This window comes from Polypterus senegalus, chromosome 5 (assembly GCF_016835505.1).
Source record: "Polypterus senegalus isolate Bchr_013 chromosome 5, ASM1683550v1, whole genome shotgun sequence".
Lineage (NCBI taxonomy): Eukaryota > Metazoa > Chordata > Cladistia > Polypteriformes > Polypteridae > Polypterus > Polypterus senegalus.
The window spans coordinates 205,747,212-205,765,952 of NC_053158.1; the positions used below are offsets into that span (position 1 = coordinate 205,747,212).

General features: G+C 45.2%; 1 protein-coding gene across 1 annotated transcript in view; it reads left to right on the top strand.

The window, feature by feature from the left end:
* elovl2 (ELOVL fatty acid elongase 2) overlaps positions 1–18,741 on the top strand; it is a 61,070-nt gene that overhangs the window by 6,330 nt on the left and 35,999 nt on the right. The window contains exon 2 of the mRNA XM_039754018.1: positions 13,374–13,437. Coding sequence (XP_039609952.1) covers positions 13,374–13,437 — 64 coding nt within the window. The remainder of the gene's footprint in view (positions 1–13,373; positions 13,438–18,741) is intronic.

An 18,741-nucleotide genomic window follows, 5' to 3' on the forward strand; every position in this document is an offset into this window, starting at 1 on the left:
TTTTACTGTTGGTATGATGTTCTTTTTCTGAAATGCTGTGTTCCTTTTACGCCAGATGTAATGGGACATTTGCCTTCCAAAAAGTTCAACTTTTGTCTCATCAGTCCACAAGGTATTTTCCCAAAAGTCTTGGCAATCATTGAGATGTTTCTTAGCAAAATTGAGACGAGCCCTAATGTTCTTTTGCTTAACAGTGGTTTGCGTCTTGGAAATCTGCCATGCAGGCCGTTTTGCCCAGTCTCTTTCTTATGGTGGAGTCGTGAACACTGACCTTAATTGAGGCAAGTGAGGCCTGCAGTTCTTTAGACGTTGTCCTGGGGTCTTTTGTGACCTCTCGGATGAGTCATCTATGCGCTCTTGGGGTCATTTTGGTCGGCCGGCCACTCCTGGGAAGGTTCACCACTGTTCCATGTTTTTGCCATTTGTGGATAATGGCTCTCACTGTGGTTCGCTGGAGTCCCAAAGCTTTAGAAATGGCTTTATAACCTTTACCAGACTGATAGATCTCAATGACTTCTGTTCTCATTTGTTCCTGAATTTCTTTGGATCTTGGCATGATGTCTAGCTTTTGAGGTGCTTTTGGTCTACTTCTCTGTGTCAGGCAGCTCCTATTGAAGTGATTTCTTGATTGAAACAGGTGTGGCAGTAATCAGGAAATTGAACTCAGGTGTGATACACCACAGGTAGGTGATTTTTGAACAAGGGGGCAATTACTTTTTCACACAGGGCCATGTAGGTTTGGATTTTTTTTCTCCCTAAATAATAAAACCATCATTTAAAAACTGCATTTTGTGTTTACTTGTGTTATATTTGACTAATGGTTAAATGTGTTTGATGATCAGAAACATTTTGTGTGACAAACATGCAAAAGAATAAGAAATCAGGAAGGGGGCAAATAGTTTTTCACACCACTGTAGATAGATAGATACTTTATTAATCCCAAGGGGTAATTCCCGTACTCCAGCAGCAGTATACTGATAAGAACAATATTAAATTAAAGAGTGATAACAATGCAGGTATAACAGACAATAACTTTGTATCATGTTAACGTTTACCCCCCGGGTGGAAATGAAGAGTCACATAGTGTGGGGTCTCCTCAGTCTGTCAGTGGAGCAGGACGGTGACAGCAGTCTGTCACACCACTGCATAGAAGAGGGCGCTCGCCACAACCGTCTGATAGAACATCTGCAGCATCTTATTGGGAGTCCTGGGCCTCCTAAAATCCACCACCAGCTCCTCTACTGTCACAGTATATAAAGGCATAAAAGTCAGGGTTTGTACACTTCTGGGTTGTCCAAGTTTGTGGATCAATAAAACATAAAACCCTTGCATTATTTTGGTTAAAGATCTTCCTGGTTACAAATTCTTCTTTGTTCTTTGATTTTGATTTACATATTGCCTTTGGCTTCTGATTTTCCATTCATTTATATCTCAGCTTAAGAATTTGTTTTCCTTTGCTGGTTTAATTTTGTTTCTGAATCTCGACTTTGTGCTATTTTACTTTCATATTATTGGCAGCACGGTGGTGCAGTGGGTAGCACTGCTGCCTTGCAGTTAGGAGACCCGAGTTCGCTTCCCGGGTCCTCTCTGTGTGGAGTTTGCATGTTCTCCCCAGGTTTCCTCCCACAGTTCAAAGACATGCAGGTGAGGTGCATTGGGGATTCTAAATTGTCCCTAGTGTGTGTGTGTGTGTGTGTGCCCTGCGGTGGGCTGGCGCCCTGCCCGGGGATTTGTTCCTACCTTTAGCCCTATGCTGGCTAGGATTGGCTCTGGCAGACCCCCATGACCTTGTGTTAGGATATAGCAGGTTGGAAAATGACTGACTGACTGTTCATTATATACACTCACCGGCCCCTTTATTAGGCACAGCTGTTCAACTACTGGTTAATACAAATCTCTGATCGGCCAATCACATGGCAGTCTAGACCTCGTGAAGACCACCTGCTGAAGTTCAAACCGAGCATCAGAATGGGGAAGAAGAAAGGGGACTGAAGTGACTTTGAATGTGGCATGGCTGTTGGTCTGAATATTTCACAAGATGTTGATCTCCTGGGAGTTTCACACACAAACATGGCTAGAATTTACAGAGAGTGGTCCGAAAAAAGGGAAAATATCAGTGAGTGGCAGATCTACGGGCCAGAGGTCAGAGGAGAATAGCTAGGCTGGTCCGAGCAGATAGGAGAAAGGCAGCAGGAACTCAAACTAGCACTCGTTACAAGCGAGGTGTGCAGAAGAGCAGCTCTGAACACACGACATGTCGAACCTTAAAGCAGGTGGGGGGCAACAGCAGCAGAAGACCAAAGCGGGTGCCACTCCTGTCTGCTAAGAACAGGAAACTAAGACTACAATTCACATGGGCTCACCAAAGTTGGACAACAGAAGATACCTGGTCTGACGTGTCTCGATTTCTGCTGCCACATTTGGATGGTGGGCTCAGCAACATGAAAGCAGTGATCCATCCTGCCTTATATCACCAGTTCAGGCTGGTGGTGGTGTGATGGCATGGGCCCACTTTGGACCTCTTGGTACCAACTGAGTATCATGCCACAGCCTACCCGAGTATCATTGCTGACTTCATGTCCATTCCTTTTATGAATGCCATCATGGCTCCTTCCAGCAGGATAACCCGCCATGTCACAAAGCTCACATCATCTCAGATTGGTGTTGTGAACGTGACAAGGAGTTGACTGGACTCAAGTGGCCTCCACAGTCACCTGATCCCAATCCAGTCGAGCACCTTTGGGATGTGCTGGAACGCGATATTCGCATCATAGATGTGGAGTCGACAAATCTGCAGCAACTGCGTGATGCCATCATGTCAGTGTGGCACACCTTGTTGAATTTATGCCAAGAAGAATTACGGCAGTTCTGAAGGCAAAAAAGGGGGGTCCAACCGGCTACTTGCAAGGTGTACCTAATAAAGTGGCCAGCGAGTGTATTATGTCTACCGTGCCGCTTTGGTCTCGGGTGTGGGTTGCTGGGGGCGACCTCTGGAAGTCACGCTGGCATTTCGTTGTCCTTCGTGACGGTTTTAACCCTTTGGTGCATGAGTTTAGACAGATGATAAATTTCATCTCACCCTAATTTCACCCACACGTCCGAACGAGCGTCCATTAATCCAAAACCGTTTTAATTTTGAGTCTAAAAGACCGATGTTGTGAATCGGTTATAAGTCACTGCAACGTCTGAGTCAGCCTGACGTACTTTAGTGTTGAGAGCTTTAGGTGATGTCCTCCTACCGAGCGATGCGACTGTGGCTAGTAGTCACAACCTCAGCGCTGTTTAATTAGTGTGTGCTTTATAAGAAAACCTCAGGGGCTAAGCAGCTTTCTTAATGTGGGTTACATTTCATTCAAATCCTAACCGTTACAGAATATTCACCAATGCAGATTTCTGGGGGCCGAGTTCTAACATGGGTACCTTTTTAGCCTTAATTACAATACAGTCAGTCATTTCCCAACCTGCTATAACCTAACTACAGGGTTACAGGGGTCTGCTGGAGCCAATCCCAGCCAACACAGGGCGCAAGGCAGGAAACAAACCCAGGGCAGGGCGCCAGCCCACTGCAGGGCACACACCCACACGCTAAGTACACACACTAGGGACAATGTAGGATCGCCAATCTACCTAACCTGCATGTCTTCAGACTGTGGGAGGAAACCCACGCAGACACGGGGAGAACATGCAAACTCCACGCAGGGAAAACCCAGGAAGCAAACCCGGGTCTCCTAACTGCGAGGCAGCAGCGCTACCCACTGCGCCACCGTGCCGGACTATAATAACATCCCATACTAATAATGGGACTCTTCTAATACTGAGTCCTCTCTACTTAAAATCATCTCCTTTCTTACTCTAACGTGTGATGTTCTTCTCTCCCTCACCATCATTTCATTAACGCTTGCATTTAACGCAAGGCAGGAACCAATCCCGGTGCTGGATGCCAGCCCACCGCAGGGCACACACACACCCACCAGGGACAATTTAGGATCACCAATACACCTAATCTGCATGTCTTTGGCCCCACGCAGACATGGGGAGAACATGCAAATTCCATGCAGGGAGGACGGTGGGAAGCGAACCCAGACGGGTCTCCTAACTGCAAGGCAGCAGCGCTACCCACTGCGCCACTGTGCCACCCTTATGGGATATCATCTACTGTTGAATTCTGCTTTGTACTTGTCATATTTCTATTGCACTATTATATTGTGTTCTCTTTTATGTCTCCTAACTGCGAGGCAGCAGCGCTACCCACTGCGCCACCTTGCTGCCCAATAACCAATACAATAATTGACAATTTCTTAATCTGTAAAAGTGTTATTGTTTACCCCCAGAAAAAGAACATGCAAAACAATGCTGCGTTTTTATTATGTGAAAGAGAAACGTGTTAATACCAAACGTCAATGTAATCACGGTAGGAGAGCTGCGTTCACTGCTGCACACTTCGCACACGTCCTTTGTGTGATATTTTTTTGAAACCACCACCAATGTTCCAATCGAGACAGTAGGAGAGTATTTTCCTACGTAAGGAGACACAAAAAAGACAAAAGGTTTTTTTTCCACCCTGTATTTTTAACTCTCTCGTTAGAAAATAGGAAGGGCTGAGAAGTCACTGCTCACGGGACTGAGGGGTGAGGAAAAAAAGAGGGGGGTTTTTATAGCTGCTGAGGAGGAGGGGGAGGCGTGTCCAAGGGGGGGCGGGAACCGGGAGTGATGTCACTGAAAGGGAAGGTTCTGGAATTACGCAGGCTTCAGTTCCGAAGGTCTGGAAGGGAAGAGATGAGAAGGCATTCGTTACATCCTGCCAACCCCTGTCTGTGCATATCAATGTCAAGGTCGCGTTATTTATAGAGCACATCAGTAATGCTGTAACCGGAGAGAATGTAATTAAAAGAAACAGAAATAAAAGTACAATCAAATGAAATGCAGCCAACGGTGGGTGAGTTAAAGAAAAGAAAGGATGACTGAGAGTTGGGCAACCGCTAGTATCAGCGAAGATCTCGGAAAACTAGAGAATAGAAATGAACAGAAGTAAAATTGAAAGGGATCTCCTTAATGGACGATTGTCAGACTCCGGTCCCGGAGGACCACCATGGCTGCAGGTTTTCATTCTAACCCTTTTCTTAATGAGTGACCTGTTTTCGCTGCTAATGAACTTTTTTTTGAACTAATTTTAATTGATTTGTTCCCCTGAATTGTTTCATTTCTTTCCTTAAAATGACACCCAAACAGAAATTAAATGTGAAGTGAGGGAGCCAACAGAAGACCAACGAAGTCAGGACCTCAAACTCCAACCCATTTCATTCCAACCAGCAGCTTAATGAGGTGCCGAGTCTCGTCGTTCATTAATTACGTGGCTTGTCGCTGCTCGCATTGTGTAATCGGAGACACGTCCGAAATTGTGGATGTTCTCTTTCTAAGAGTTCTGGTAAAATGTTTTGGGGACCTGAGCAGATCCTCATTCCTGAGACCCTCACCTTTCTTTATTTTCAGATATTGTATGATGGTCACCAGTTGTTTTGGCTCGTTTTGTATCTCATTATTGATTGGCTGCTAATTAAGGAACAAGAAACAACTAAGGTAGGGGTCCTCAATCGCTGTCCTGGAGGACCTCCGTGGCTGCAGGTTTTCATTCTGACCCATTTTCTTAATGAGTGACCTGGTTTTGCTTCTAATTAACTCTTTTTCCATTCATTTTAATTGACTTGTTCTTGAAGATTCAGACCCCTTAGTTCAGGGGTCCTCAATCACGGTCCTGGAGGGCTGCAGTGGCTGCAGGTTTTTATTCCAACTAGTTTCCTAATTAGAAGAGAGTCCATGCTGATAATGAAACGTAGTATTGAACTCCTTAGCTTGTTAATGCTTGCATTCATCCAAGAGCAATTTTAATTGCACGGTACAGTTTCCTTCCAGAGAATATTATCCAAGTGTTTTGTGGACCAGAATAGATTTCAACTTAATGGCCCTTCCAATTCCCCTCTCATTCATTTGTTTATCACGGATACTTCATGGTAAGCACATGAGCTGGAGGGCTGCTGGTTTATTGGTTATCTGCATCTCATTGTTAACTAATGTCTGATTAAGAAAACAGGCAACAATTACAACTTAAATGCAGCTGCTAAAATATAAAAAGGGCATTTAAGGGTTCTGAATGGTAACAGGGAGGAGAAATAAAATTAAGCCCAAAAAACATATTCCTTTAGTAGTAAATAAAAGGGTTCTAATTAAGAAACTGGCTAAAGTGAAAACCTGCAGCCATAGTAGACCTCCAGGACTGTAATTGAAGACCCCCGATCTGCAAATTAACTAAAGTTTGTCTTTGATGACTAAACGGACTAACAAGGCATAGAGTTAAACACCAACTTTCATTATCAGTGAGGACCGAGTTCTAATTAGGACGCTGGCTGGAATGAAAAGCCGTAGCCACTGCAGCCCTCCAGGACCGTGATTGAGGACCCCTTGAACTAAGGGGTTTGAATCTTCAAGAACAAGTCAATGCACAGTGGTCCATCAGGACAGGAATTGGCTACCCCTGCCTTAATGAACATGGTGGGCCAGGACAGGTCCTCTGAGATGGTGACTCCTAGAAACTTCAAGCTGGAAACTCTCTCCACAGCATCTGCACTGATTGTTATCGGACTGTGATTGGTCTTTTTAGTGGTCCTAAAGTCCAGAATTACTTCTTTGGTCTTTTTGGCATGTAAGACCAGGTTGTTGGTGTTGCACCGTGCTGTCACCTTGGTCTGAACAGTGGCGGCGCACACAGACGACGTGGCTTTGTGCTCCCCGAATAGGTGATCTTTTCTGCTATTATTGTTCTTAATAGCCCATTGAGCGGGTCGGAAGATGTTAAGAAAGACATCATTGAGTCTCGAGAAAAAAAAAAAGAAACAGGCTTGGAGGTCTTCACTGTTGTCACCTTGTCCTGTCATACCTGGCAGGCAGCCAGTGTGAAGAAGCTAATATTAGAGAAACAGAATCAAACTTTTGTGCCCCAACCAAAAAAAAATGGGCAGCAGCATTCTGAACCAACTGCAGCCTGCCTGATCTGAGAATACGACGAGTTACGGTAATGAAGCTGAGAAAATATAAAAAGTGTGAGCAGAGAGTCCCTCAGATTGACGGTTTACTCGATTTTGATGACCTGTATAGTAGAGAACTTTAATGACCCCTTTTGAAAGTCCCTTTGGATAAAATGCATCAGCTAAGTTGGTAAATGTAAAAGTACAAATGGCTTCTCTCTGCTACTGAACTCCAATATGAACAAAAACAATATAATACAATACAATTTATTGTTGTAGAGCCCAAAATCACACACGGAGGGCCGCAATGGGCTTTAACAGGCCCTGCCTCTTGACAGACCCCCAGCCTTGACACTCTAAGAAGACAAAATAAAACCTTTTAGGGGGAAAAAAGTATGGAAGAAACCTCAGGAAAGGCAGTTCAAAGAGAGACCCCTTTCCAGGTAGGCCGGGTGTGCAGTGGGTGTCAAAAAGATTTGGGGCAGTCAATACAATACAATACAATACACAGGACAGGACAAATCCACAATAGAGTATAAAAATACAAATTTTAGAAATGCGGAGTAGAATTTAACAGTAGATGATGTCCCATAATAGGATTTGGATTTGTTCAGAGTCCTGGAGATCTCAGCCATCAAGGTGCCTCCCCCTATTGGTCATTCCACAGCTGGGCCAGCCAATCGGATGACAGTATAATAGTGCAATAGAAATATGACAAGTACAAAGCAGAATTCAACAGTAGATGATATCCCATAAGGGTGGCACAGTGGGTAGCACTGCTGCCTTGCAGTTAGGAGACCTGCGTTCGCTTCCCGGGTCCTCCCTGCGTGGAGTTTGCATGTTCTCCCCGTGTCTGCATGAGTTTCCTTCCACAGTCCAAAGACATGCAGGTTAGGTGCATTGGCAATCGTAAGTTGTCCCGTGTGTGTGTGCCCTGCAGTGGGTTGGCACCCTGCCTGAGGTTTGTTTCCTGCCTTTCGCCCCGTGTTGGCTGGGATTGACTCCAACAGACCCCCGTGACCCTGTAATTAGAATATAGCAGGTTGGATAATATCCCATAATAGGATTTGGATTTGTTTAGAGTCCTGAAGACCTCAGCCATCAAACTGCCTCCCCCTATTGGTCGTTCCACCCCTCTACGTTTGACTCCTGTGATCAGAGCTGACTTTACCTTACGCAGGCAGGTGGGCCGTGCCACCGAGTGCCACTTTTGAGTACCAAGAAAAGACTAAGAAGTACAAGTACAGTACAATTTATTTTTTTGTATAGCCCAAAATCACACAAGAAGTGCCCAGTGGGCTCTAACAGACCCTGCGTCTTGACAGCCCCCCAGCCTTGACTCTCTCAGAAGACAAGAAAAAACTCCCAAAAAAAAACCTTGTAAGGAAAAAATGGAAGAAACCTCAGGAAAGGCAGTTCAAAGTGAGACCCCCATCCTGGTAGGTTCGGCGTGCAGTGGGTGTCAAAAAGAATACAATACAATGCACAAAACAGAATAGGACACATCCTCAATACAGTATAAAAAATAAAAATTTACAAGTACAACACAGAATTTATCAGTAGATGATATCCCTTACTGCGATGGGCTGGCGCCCTGCCCGGGGTTTGTTTCCTGCCTTGCGCCCTGTGTTGGCTGGGATTGGCTCCAGCAGACCCCCGTGACCCTGTGTTAGGATATAGTGGGTTGGATTATGACTGACTGATATCCCATAATAAGATTTGGATTTGTTCTGGAGAGTCCTGGAGAGAGTCCTGGAGACCTCGGCCATCAAGCTGCCTCTCCCTATTGGCTGTTCCACAGCTGAGTCAGCCAATCCGATGACAGGACCCCTCTACCTTTAACTCCTGTGATCCTCCATCAGAGCTGACTTTACCTTACGCGAGTGCCACAATTGAGTACCGAGAAGAGAAACAGAAATGGTGATCGTGAGACAAATTCTAACTATCATGTTACTTATGTGCCTCGCAGTAAGGAGTGTCCTCCCAATTGAGTGTCTGCATGAGTTTCCTTCCACAATCCAAAGAAACAGAAATGGTGATCGTGGTGACAAATTCTATCTATCATGTTACTTATGTGCACCCTGCCCAGGGTTTGTTTCCTGCCTTGACCAGGGTTCTGGGATTGGCTCCAGGTCCCCCTGCATGGAGTTGCATGTTCTCCCGTAGGTTTGGATTTGAGTTTCCTTCCACAATCCAAAGACATGCAGGTTAGGACTCCTGTGATCAGAGCTGCTAAATTGTCCCCTTGGTGTGTGTGTGCCCTGCGGTGGGTTGGCACCCTGCCCAGGGTTTGTTTCCTGCCTTGCACCTTGTGTTGGCTGGGATTGGCTCCAGCAGACCCCCGTGACCCTGTAGTTAGCATATAGTGGGTTGGATAATGGATGGATGTTACTTATGTTTTAGTGCTAATGAGAGGATGAAGTAAATTAGGACCCAAAATGGATCACCATATTTAGCAGGAGTAGCAGACGATGAACAGGAATTGAAAGACATCTGGCAGTAAGATATGACCCGGACCAGTTAAGACCCTCCAAAATATTCAAGTCGCAAAAGCGAGATCTCATGGTCAGAGAGATCTAGGAGGACAAGGACTGCAGCCCCACCTGAGTCAGTAACGAGAGAGACGTCATCTCTCAACACCATGAAAACGGCAGATTGGTAGATCCCCAAGCAATTATTGGGATTAAGATGATCAGCCAATTGATTACAAATGATTCTTTAAAATATCGGGCTATTCAAAATGAAAGGGCAGAATTCAAAAAATTCTTTCAAACAAACACATTCTGCCCATCGACGGACAGAGGACAGTTCAAAGTTTAAAAGCCTGCCAAAAAGTACCAGTGAATGCCACCAGGCGCTGCTTCTCGTTTTTAGTAAAATGGCGACAACACCACAAGAGAAATCATTTTGCGTCTTCTCTTCCAGCTCAGACTCTCAGGGCCACGTGGAGGGCTCTCTCTTTTTAATACCGGACCCTGGAGTACTTCTGCTGCTCAATCTCTTACTTCCTGGCAGCATTTCTGGGTCAGGTGGGACCATAATGGTCCTTTGTATTGTCAATAAATGACAGCTCCCCCTGGACACCCTCAGAGAACTGGACAGGGCAGTCACATGGAACCACAACTCCCAAGCTGTCCGGTGGGCATCCATACTGGGTCTTGCTAGACAGGACTCTGCCCTCCGCTGTGCGTCACCCACCTCCCAAGCCCAACCTGTGTGTCACTCCATGGCTGCTGGAACGCCAGCCCCGCTGTAGTTGCATCCTTTCATGTCTGTGTCCCGACTCAGAAGAGAAATATCAATCACTGCTGCTTCACCGCCGACCTTACTTTATAATGGACTTCTGGCTAGGCAAGGGTGCAGGGTCCATCTAGGGTGGGTTGCTGGTTCGTCCCTCACACCAATAAAACTTTCTCATTGATTGGTAAATACTTAGCTAACCAATAAAAGCACAAATGGATGGTGCTCAGAAACTCCATTAGGAACCACTAGGGGACAGCAGACAAATACCAATAGAAAAAAATGAGATGACATTTGGAGTGAATCCATTTAAGGTCACTAGGGGGCAGTGCTAAAAAAAAAAGGACTCATTAGGGCTGTTAGGGCATCCATGCTACGTCTACAGTACCTCATAATTGGGGGTCTCCATAGCCCAAGACTTGGATATGTTTGCCATTTCCAGTGAGGATATCTTTCCTAAGCACTGATGGGTAACAAGCATGTAGATAAAGGCGGGTCGTTATTCATGTAAATACGCCCCTGGTGTTCAGTGTTCATTTTCAAATCCAATTCCAGCAGTGGACGCTGCAGGTGCCAGCTTTCTTGTTGTCTCAGGAAAGGACGCCCATCAGAAGTGACGGACATCTGACTGGAGGGCGTCTTATGCTCCCTTTTGGCCTCTGAGTAACAGAACACCACCAACCTGCTGCCCGTCTTGAGTTACCATGTGTCCTGAATGTTCGTTTCAAGTGCCACGCTGAAATTTCAGAGCCTCTCAGAGGTCCTGCAGGTGCCGGTCACCGGACACCACGTCTGTCCTGATCAATCAGCATTAAGAGTGATGTCATTTCCCACCAAATGTAATCGGAGACTCCGGAGTGGTGGATAGCTGACTCATCTCAGTTCCTTGTTTCTAACACCACGGCTCATGTTGGCCGATCACAAAATGATAGAAAGAATACAGGCAGAGAGATGGTGAGGCCACAGACAGTAATGGGAAAACCACAAAGGGCCACCCATGGGGTCTCCTCCAGGGAATCCATTGAGCCTCGGCTCTCATTAGAAAAGTCAGACACTGTGCTTTCAGCATTCATCTTTCGGGGTCCCAGATCACTTCCAGTGAACGTTGAGTAGAGAAAACCCAAGCACCAAAGCAGTCACCAATGGCTTTCTGTGTCGAGAAACCGAGAGAAAGGAGGGCAGCAGCGGGGGCCTTAAAAAAACTGAAGGATGGCATGCAGTCAATCAAAAGACCAGTGAGGTGGACAAAACAGAATGAAGTCGTATCGTGAGGGCGGGACGTACAGAGAGAAAGTCTGCAGAAAAGGGGGTGAGCAATAAACGAAAACCCGAGCAGCCTCAGAAACAGGCTCACCCCAGGCAGCCAGACCCCAAACATCATCCAGAAGTAGCTTCACGTTTGCTGAAAGTTCTACATTTCTCAAGCAAAACGTTGGACTTCCTAGGGATGTGATCAAGAATTGAGAATGTAGTGGCACGCTGTATAGTATTCATGAATGTGACACTGAAAAGCATCCAATTTATTACGTGTGAGTTTTATCTATGGCAAAGGCATCAGATTGCGACTTTCTTATTTGCACTCAACCCTGTGTTGCTAAGGGCCTGCATTTGGAAGTCGCGATTCATGTCGTCATCTCCGTGATGCTGTAATGGCCATTTTGAATGTGATGCTGTCAGACTTTGAGGATAAACAAAATAATCGCTGGCGTGTTTTGTTGTCGATATTTCCATCTAAAGATTATTGCGTGTTTCTTTACTGTGAGTTGGCCCCCCCGCCCCTAAACTTTGTTATCTTGTTAAAAGTTTTCTTCCTAACACTGTTAAGCGAACTTCTTGGTCTTTCTCTCTTTTCTGTACCTGCTTACTATTGACAAAAGGCCAAAAATCCAAGAGGAAGGCTTTCTGGTCTGCCCACGTTGGCCCCAAAATGTATTACAAGTTTCGAAAACACTTTTAAATAATCCTCTTGTCAGGTATCTCACAGATGGCCCAAGGTGGCTTGAGACCTTCAGAAACACCCAAGGAAGCAGGCCAGAATCCCACCAGCCCTTCACAGAGGAGGGGCACCAAAAGGCAGCCTAACTTATACTAGAGTGGCACAGACAAACCATGCACAGCACTCTCAAAGTTCAAAACTATATTGTGTAAAGTCCCAAAAACACACCACAAGGGAGAGGAACACCACTAACCTCTGGCTTGTATAGAATAGGGCAACAGGAAATCTTTATAAAGGAGGATTTATTGAATGAAAAGGGGAGACAACAAAGGGTTAAAAAAATGACAAGCCTATAAAGCAATCCAATGCCAATGATATTCTAAAAGGTGCCGTCCATAAAAGAGATCAAAATCAAGAACAAAAACGGTTGAAAGCCGCTAAAGTTAAAAAAGGGCAAAATGCTTATAATAACCAACAGAAACCAAAGCGCATTCACAATGAACCACACAGGACTTCAACTCCCAGCCTGCCTTTGTAGGGCTTGGGGGGCGGCCACTTAACAGTGAAGGATGGGTGGCCCCGCCTCTTAGAGCTCCACCCACAAAATTCAAGGAATGTGAGAGAATTACAAGATACATATAGATGCTAAATGATAACCTAATAGAATAAAAACATAATACATAATTAAACAAATAATAAATGGACATAATTAATAATAATAACAATAACCATAATAATAATCTGCGGTGGATTGGCACCCTGCCCAGGATTGGTTCCTGCCTTGTGCCCTGTGTTGGCTGGGATTGGCTCCAGCTGACCCCCGTGACCCTGTATTCGGATTCAGCGGGTTAGAAAATGGATGGATGGATAATAATAATAAATGATAATGAAAAGTAAAATAAAATAAAACCAGATAATACATAAGTAAACAAATAATAATAAAAATAATAATAATAATAATAATAATTAAAAGTAAACAAAGAAGGCAAAAAGATTAAACTGGAGCCAGGCTTATCATAAAAGCCCCAAAAACACAAAAATGCCCTTCAAGGGAGAGGAAAACAGTAAACCTCTGTCTTGAAGGAAAAAAATCCAAACTGTACTCTTTACATTCAAGTGATTTATTCATGACTACTTTATTCATTCATGTTCATTAAATGTTTCCACTTTTGTTTCAGGAGCAGCTTGAAGTCTTCGACAAGCAGCTAAACGATTTTGTGGATTATTTGTTTGGTCCCAGGGGTAAGTCTCTCTTCCTTCCTTCCTCATTTCCTGCGTGTGACACAACTAAAGAGCATCCTTGTTTCATTGTGACCTTTGACAGTTGACAGCGTGGCCACCTTACTAGGCCTGGGTGTAAATCCCAAGATTGTCGGGCCAAGCCCAGTGTTTCTTTATCCGTGGATGTCACCGTCGATGGGTTCGTCATCATGCTTGTTATACCAAGGACCCCCCCCTTCCATTGTGATACATTTGTATTTGTGATCAAAACTTCAAGGAGGGGGCTACTTTTTATTGGGTGCCATATCACAGAGTTTATCCACGTAAACTACTACCAGACAAAAACGTGGTCGAGAGTCTTCAACAACCAAAAATAAATAAAACAGGGTTCAGAGCAGAGCTGGTCAATCCATTAGGGGATACAGGCGGACAACTAAGGGCACCGTCATGTGAGGGGCACCATTTATGACAGGGATGGGGACCAAAAGGGCGTGTTTTTAAATGAAAATGACCCCCCATCTGTACCAACGTTTTACATCATTTATCAATGTATTTCAGTCCACACTAAAATACAGTCGTATGAAAAAGTTTGGGACCCCCTCTCGACCTGCATAATAATTAACTCTCCTTTCAATGATATCAGTGGCTTGTCTTTCATTTCCTAGGAGTACTGCGGTGTTTCACAAACAAAGATTTTTAGTGACGCAGTATTTAGTCGTAAGAAATTTAAATCAAATGTGAAAAACTGGCTGTGCACAAATGTGGGTCCCCTTGTCTTTGTGCTGATTTGAACGCCTGTCACTGCTCAGTGCTGATGACTTGGTTGGATGAGCTCGTCAAGACTTGAACTTCATAGACAGGAGTGTCCAGTCATGAGTGGTCAAAGGTATTTAAGGTGGTCAATTACAAGTTGTGCTTCCTTCCCTTTGACTCTCCTCTGAAGAGTGACAGACAGCATGGGATCCTCAAAGCAACTCTCAAAAGATCTGAAAACAAAGATTGTTGAGTCTCCTGGTTTAGAGGAAGGCTACAAAAAGCCATCTCAGAGGTTTAAACTGTCAGCTTCAACTGTAAGGAATGGAATCAGGAAATGGAAGGCCACAGGCACAGTTGCTGTTAAACCAGCAGGTCTGGCAGGCCAAGAAAAATACAGGAGCGGCATATGAAGAGGCAGGATTGTGAGAATGGATACAGACAACCCACAGATCACCTCCAAAGACCTGCAAGAACATCTTGCTGCAGATGGTGTATCTGTACATCGTTCTACAATTCAGCACATCTGTATGGCAGGGTGATGAGAAAGAAGCCCTTTCTGCACTCACACCAAAAACAGAGTCGCTTGTTGTATGCCAATACTCGTTAGACAAGCCAGGTCCATTTTGGAACAAAGTGCTTTGGACTGATGAGACAACAATGGAGTTATTTGGTCAAAACAAAAAGCGCTTTTCACGGAGGAAGAAGAACAAGAAAAACACCTGCTACCTCCTGTCAGATTTGGTGGAGGTCCCATCATGCTGTGGGGCTGTGTGGCCAGTTCAGGGACTGGGGCCGAGGGTCGGATGAATTCAACCCAATATCAACCAATTCTTCAGGATAATGTTCAGGCATCAGTCACAGAGTTGAAGTTACTTAAGCAGGGGTTGGATATTCCAACAAGACAATGACCCAAAACACAAAGGCATTCATGCAGTGGGAGAAGTCCAATGTTCTGGAATGGCCGTCACAGTCCCCTGACTTGAATATCATCGAACATCTATGGGATGATCTGAAGCAGGCTGTCCATCAAATTGAACTGAACTGGAGAGATTTGTATGAAGAAGGTCAGAAATACGTCCATCAGAGTCCAGACACTCATCACAGGCTACAGGAGGACAGCGTCGAGAGGCTGTTAGATTTGCAAAGGAGGCTCACTAAGTATTGATGTCATATCTCTGTTGAGGTGCCCACATTTATGCACCTGTCTAATTTTGTTATGGTGCTTATTGCATATTTTCTGTTAATTCAATAAACTTCATGTCACTGCTGAAATCCTACTGTGTCCATAAGGCATGTCAGATATTAAAAGGAAGTTGCTACTTTGAAAGCTCAGCCAATGAGAAACAAAAAGCCAAAGAATTCAGAGGGGTTCCCAAACTTTTTCATATGACTGTAACTACAAATAATTTTGATGTCGATGTTCACTTACATTGGATGCAGTCAGGCAGGTAACGTTCATCCGCCAAACCCTGACTCGCCCGTCGGACTGCCAAACAGAGGAGTGTGAGTTGTCTCTCCACGGCACACGTTTCCAACACTCCATCTGACGCTTGGCATTGGACTTGGTGATGTGAGGCTTGCATGCAGCTGCTCAGCCATGGAAACCCATTCTGTGAAGCTCCCGCCGTCCAGTTTAAATGCCAATGGAAGTTTGGATCTCTTCAGCAATGGAATCAAGAGAGCATTGGCAACTTTTATGCCCAATGCACCTCAGCAGTCATTGGCCCCTCTCTGTGACTTCACGTGGTCTTCCTCTTCGCGGCCGAGTTGCTGTTGTTCCTTAATGCTTCAACTTTCCACTAACACCACTGACAGTTGACCGTGGGATATCCAGCAGGGGTGACATTTCACAAACTGTCTTATTGGAGAGGTGGCATCCTACCACCCTTGAAGTCACTGAGCTGCTCAGAACGACCCGTTTGGTTTCACAAATCTTTGTAAATGGAGACCCCATGGCGAGCTGCTTGACGTTATACACCTGTGTCAGTGGGTTTGATTGAAACACCTGAACTCAACAATTAAGAGGGGTCTCCCAATACTTCTGCTCATAGAATGGCAGTTCTCAACCTGTGGGGCGCACCCCCCGAAGTAACAAAAAAGAAAACAAGAATCGAAAATATGAAAAGTACATCTATTAAAACTAAAACAAATTAACTTAAACTACATTCTGAAACTTTCCGCGAAAGCGTGAGAAATAAGAAGAGGTGGGCATATGTGGCGTAATTTCCGCTATTCGGAGGGAAATTTTAAACTTGTAGTGGTGTATTGGCAGAAAACAATATAGCAATAAATTTTATTAGGGTTTCAAAAAAAACGTTAGGGGGGGCGCCATTAAAACGGTTATGAAAACTCGGGTCCCAAATACTTAAAGGTTGAGAAACGCTGCCATAGATTGTATGTAGCATTCAAGCCATACAAAACTCGGCGTAGATACACGCAAGTAAGCAATGCAGCAAGCGCCACGGCTCGCCATAGAATTGTGCAGCAGAATTAGCCAAGTGCGTCCAGTGGCATCATTTGGGGGTGGGGCTTGTGAGGCATTAGCCCCCTTATGTCAGGCATCCAGCTCTCGATCAATGAGAGCCCCTCCCACCTCACCTGTCCAATCCACTTTGACTTTCAGGTCCCAATGTTCCCAAGGCCTGCACTTGTTCCTTCTGTTTTGCCATTTTGATGATCCTCGTTGACAGTGCAGTAACTCCAAAAGGAACCTGAGCACTCGTTGACCCTGCAGAAACTCTAGAGGTACCCCCACCTGTGTCCACCAGGGGGCGCTCCAGCTCACCAGACACCTGACACAACAGACACAGACACAAGTCTAGCAACACACCAGGCAACACACCAGGCTTTATTGAGGTGTGGGAAACTCTTCCCTCCATTCCCAGCAGCACCAAGCACTGTGCTAAAGCAGCACTTTGTCTTTCTCTCTCTCTCTATCTGTCTGTCTTCTTCTTCTGCCTCCACTCCTCCTCTGGGAAGCTTCATCCTTCTCCTTCCGACACTGGCTCCCTGAATGAAGGCTGGTGGCTCCTTTTATGCTGCACCTGGCTGGCTTGTTAGCAAGGTCTGGAAGCACTTCTAGGTGTGGTGAAAGCCCCATAAAGTAGGGCTCTGCCGCTCCCCCTGGTGGCACCCACAGCACCCAACAGGGGCTGAGTTACAGAACTCCAGATTCTATGATGTCCTGTGGGAAACTGTGGTGCTGCTGCAACCTGGCGGGCTGCCATCTAATGCTTAGGAGGAGATAGCGCCCTGTATAAGTCTGCTCCCCTGGTCCACCCATTATGGTGGCATCCCGTCTGGGAAGGGGCCCCCCCTGGCTGGCCATCACACCCCACCCTGCTCCTTGATCCTTCAAAAATTCCAAGGCGTGCCCTCATTGTCCATGCAAATGGTGAGGAGGGGTAAGTGCTGATGCTAGTGACACCCCCTTCTATTTATCACGGTAAATTTTACTCTGAGCCATAGGCAATAAAAAATGCCATTGACGCCTCACAGAGAAGTTTTGTTTTTATAGAGAAACAGAATAAACATCCGCTATGACACCATCAGCCTTTTTGCCTCCGCCATATTAGAATTTGGTTTTCTTTTGTGAAGGCTGACGAATCAGGGAATAAGATATTGTAATGAGCAGGATCCAATCAGGGAAGGGCTAGGTAATAAACACGAACCAATCAGAGCGCGATTAGAGTCGTCTGCATCCTCAAAACTCTCAGTTTTCACTCTTAGTCTACACTGCAACACTGAGCCGGATGTTTTCGTCCCTGGAGAGGGTTTTCCATAGTCTCCATTTTCAGGGATTAAAAGAGGCGGACAAAAGGCCAAAATGGTGACTACTGGTTGTAGTGTGGCCATAACCTCGGAGTGCCTGTGTGACACTTAGTGAGAACAACTATGGAAGTTAATACACTGCAGTGCTGTGAAAAAGCATTTCAGGTTATTTCCATGTATTTAAACTTTCGTAAACGTTTCTCTTTTATTCTTCCTATAGCAGTCCCAGACAGCCAAACAGGTCCCCAGCTGTCACCTTTCAGCCAGGGTTCCCTCCCCAAGCTGGGGTTCAAAGTCTTGTTTCATGTCTTTCTTGTTCATTTTTGTGCCGTTAATTTATTTTAATGCTGTTTTTATGGCCGAGGGTCTTCAACAACCAATTATAGATAAAACGGGGTTCAGAGCAGAGCCGGTCAATCCATTAGGGGATACAGGCGGACACTAAGGGCACCGTCATGTGAGGGGCACCATTTATGACAGGGATGGGGACCAAATGGGCGTGTTTTTAAATGAAAATGACCCCCCATGCATAGTAAAGTTTTACATCATTTATCAACGTCCTTATCTAGGGGTCCCAAGACTGGTAAGTCCCAACAAATTCCAAAAGCACTTCCAGTACTGCCTGCTAGAGGGGGATATACCGGAAAAAAACCCCGGCTAGATAGACGGGCAAACACAGAAACATCATAAGTTTCTCATGTGTTGTGACTTCGGGAGGTCGAGTTCCCTCTCGCACTTAATGACTTTATTTGTGCTGATGGCTGATCAGCTAATATTTGGAAGTTTCTGGAAAGCATT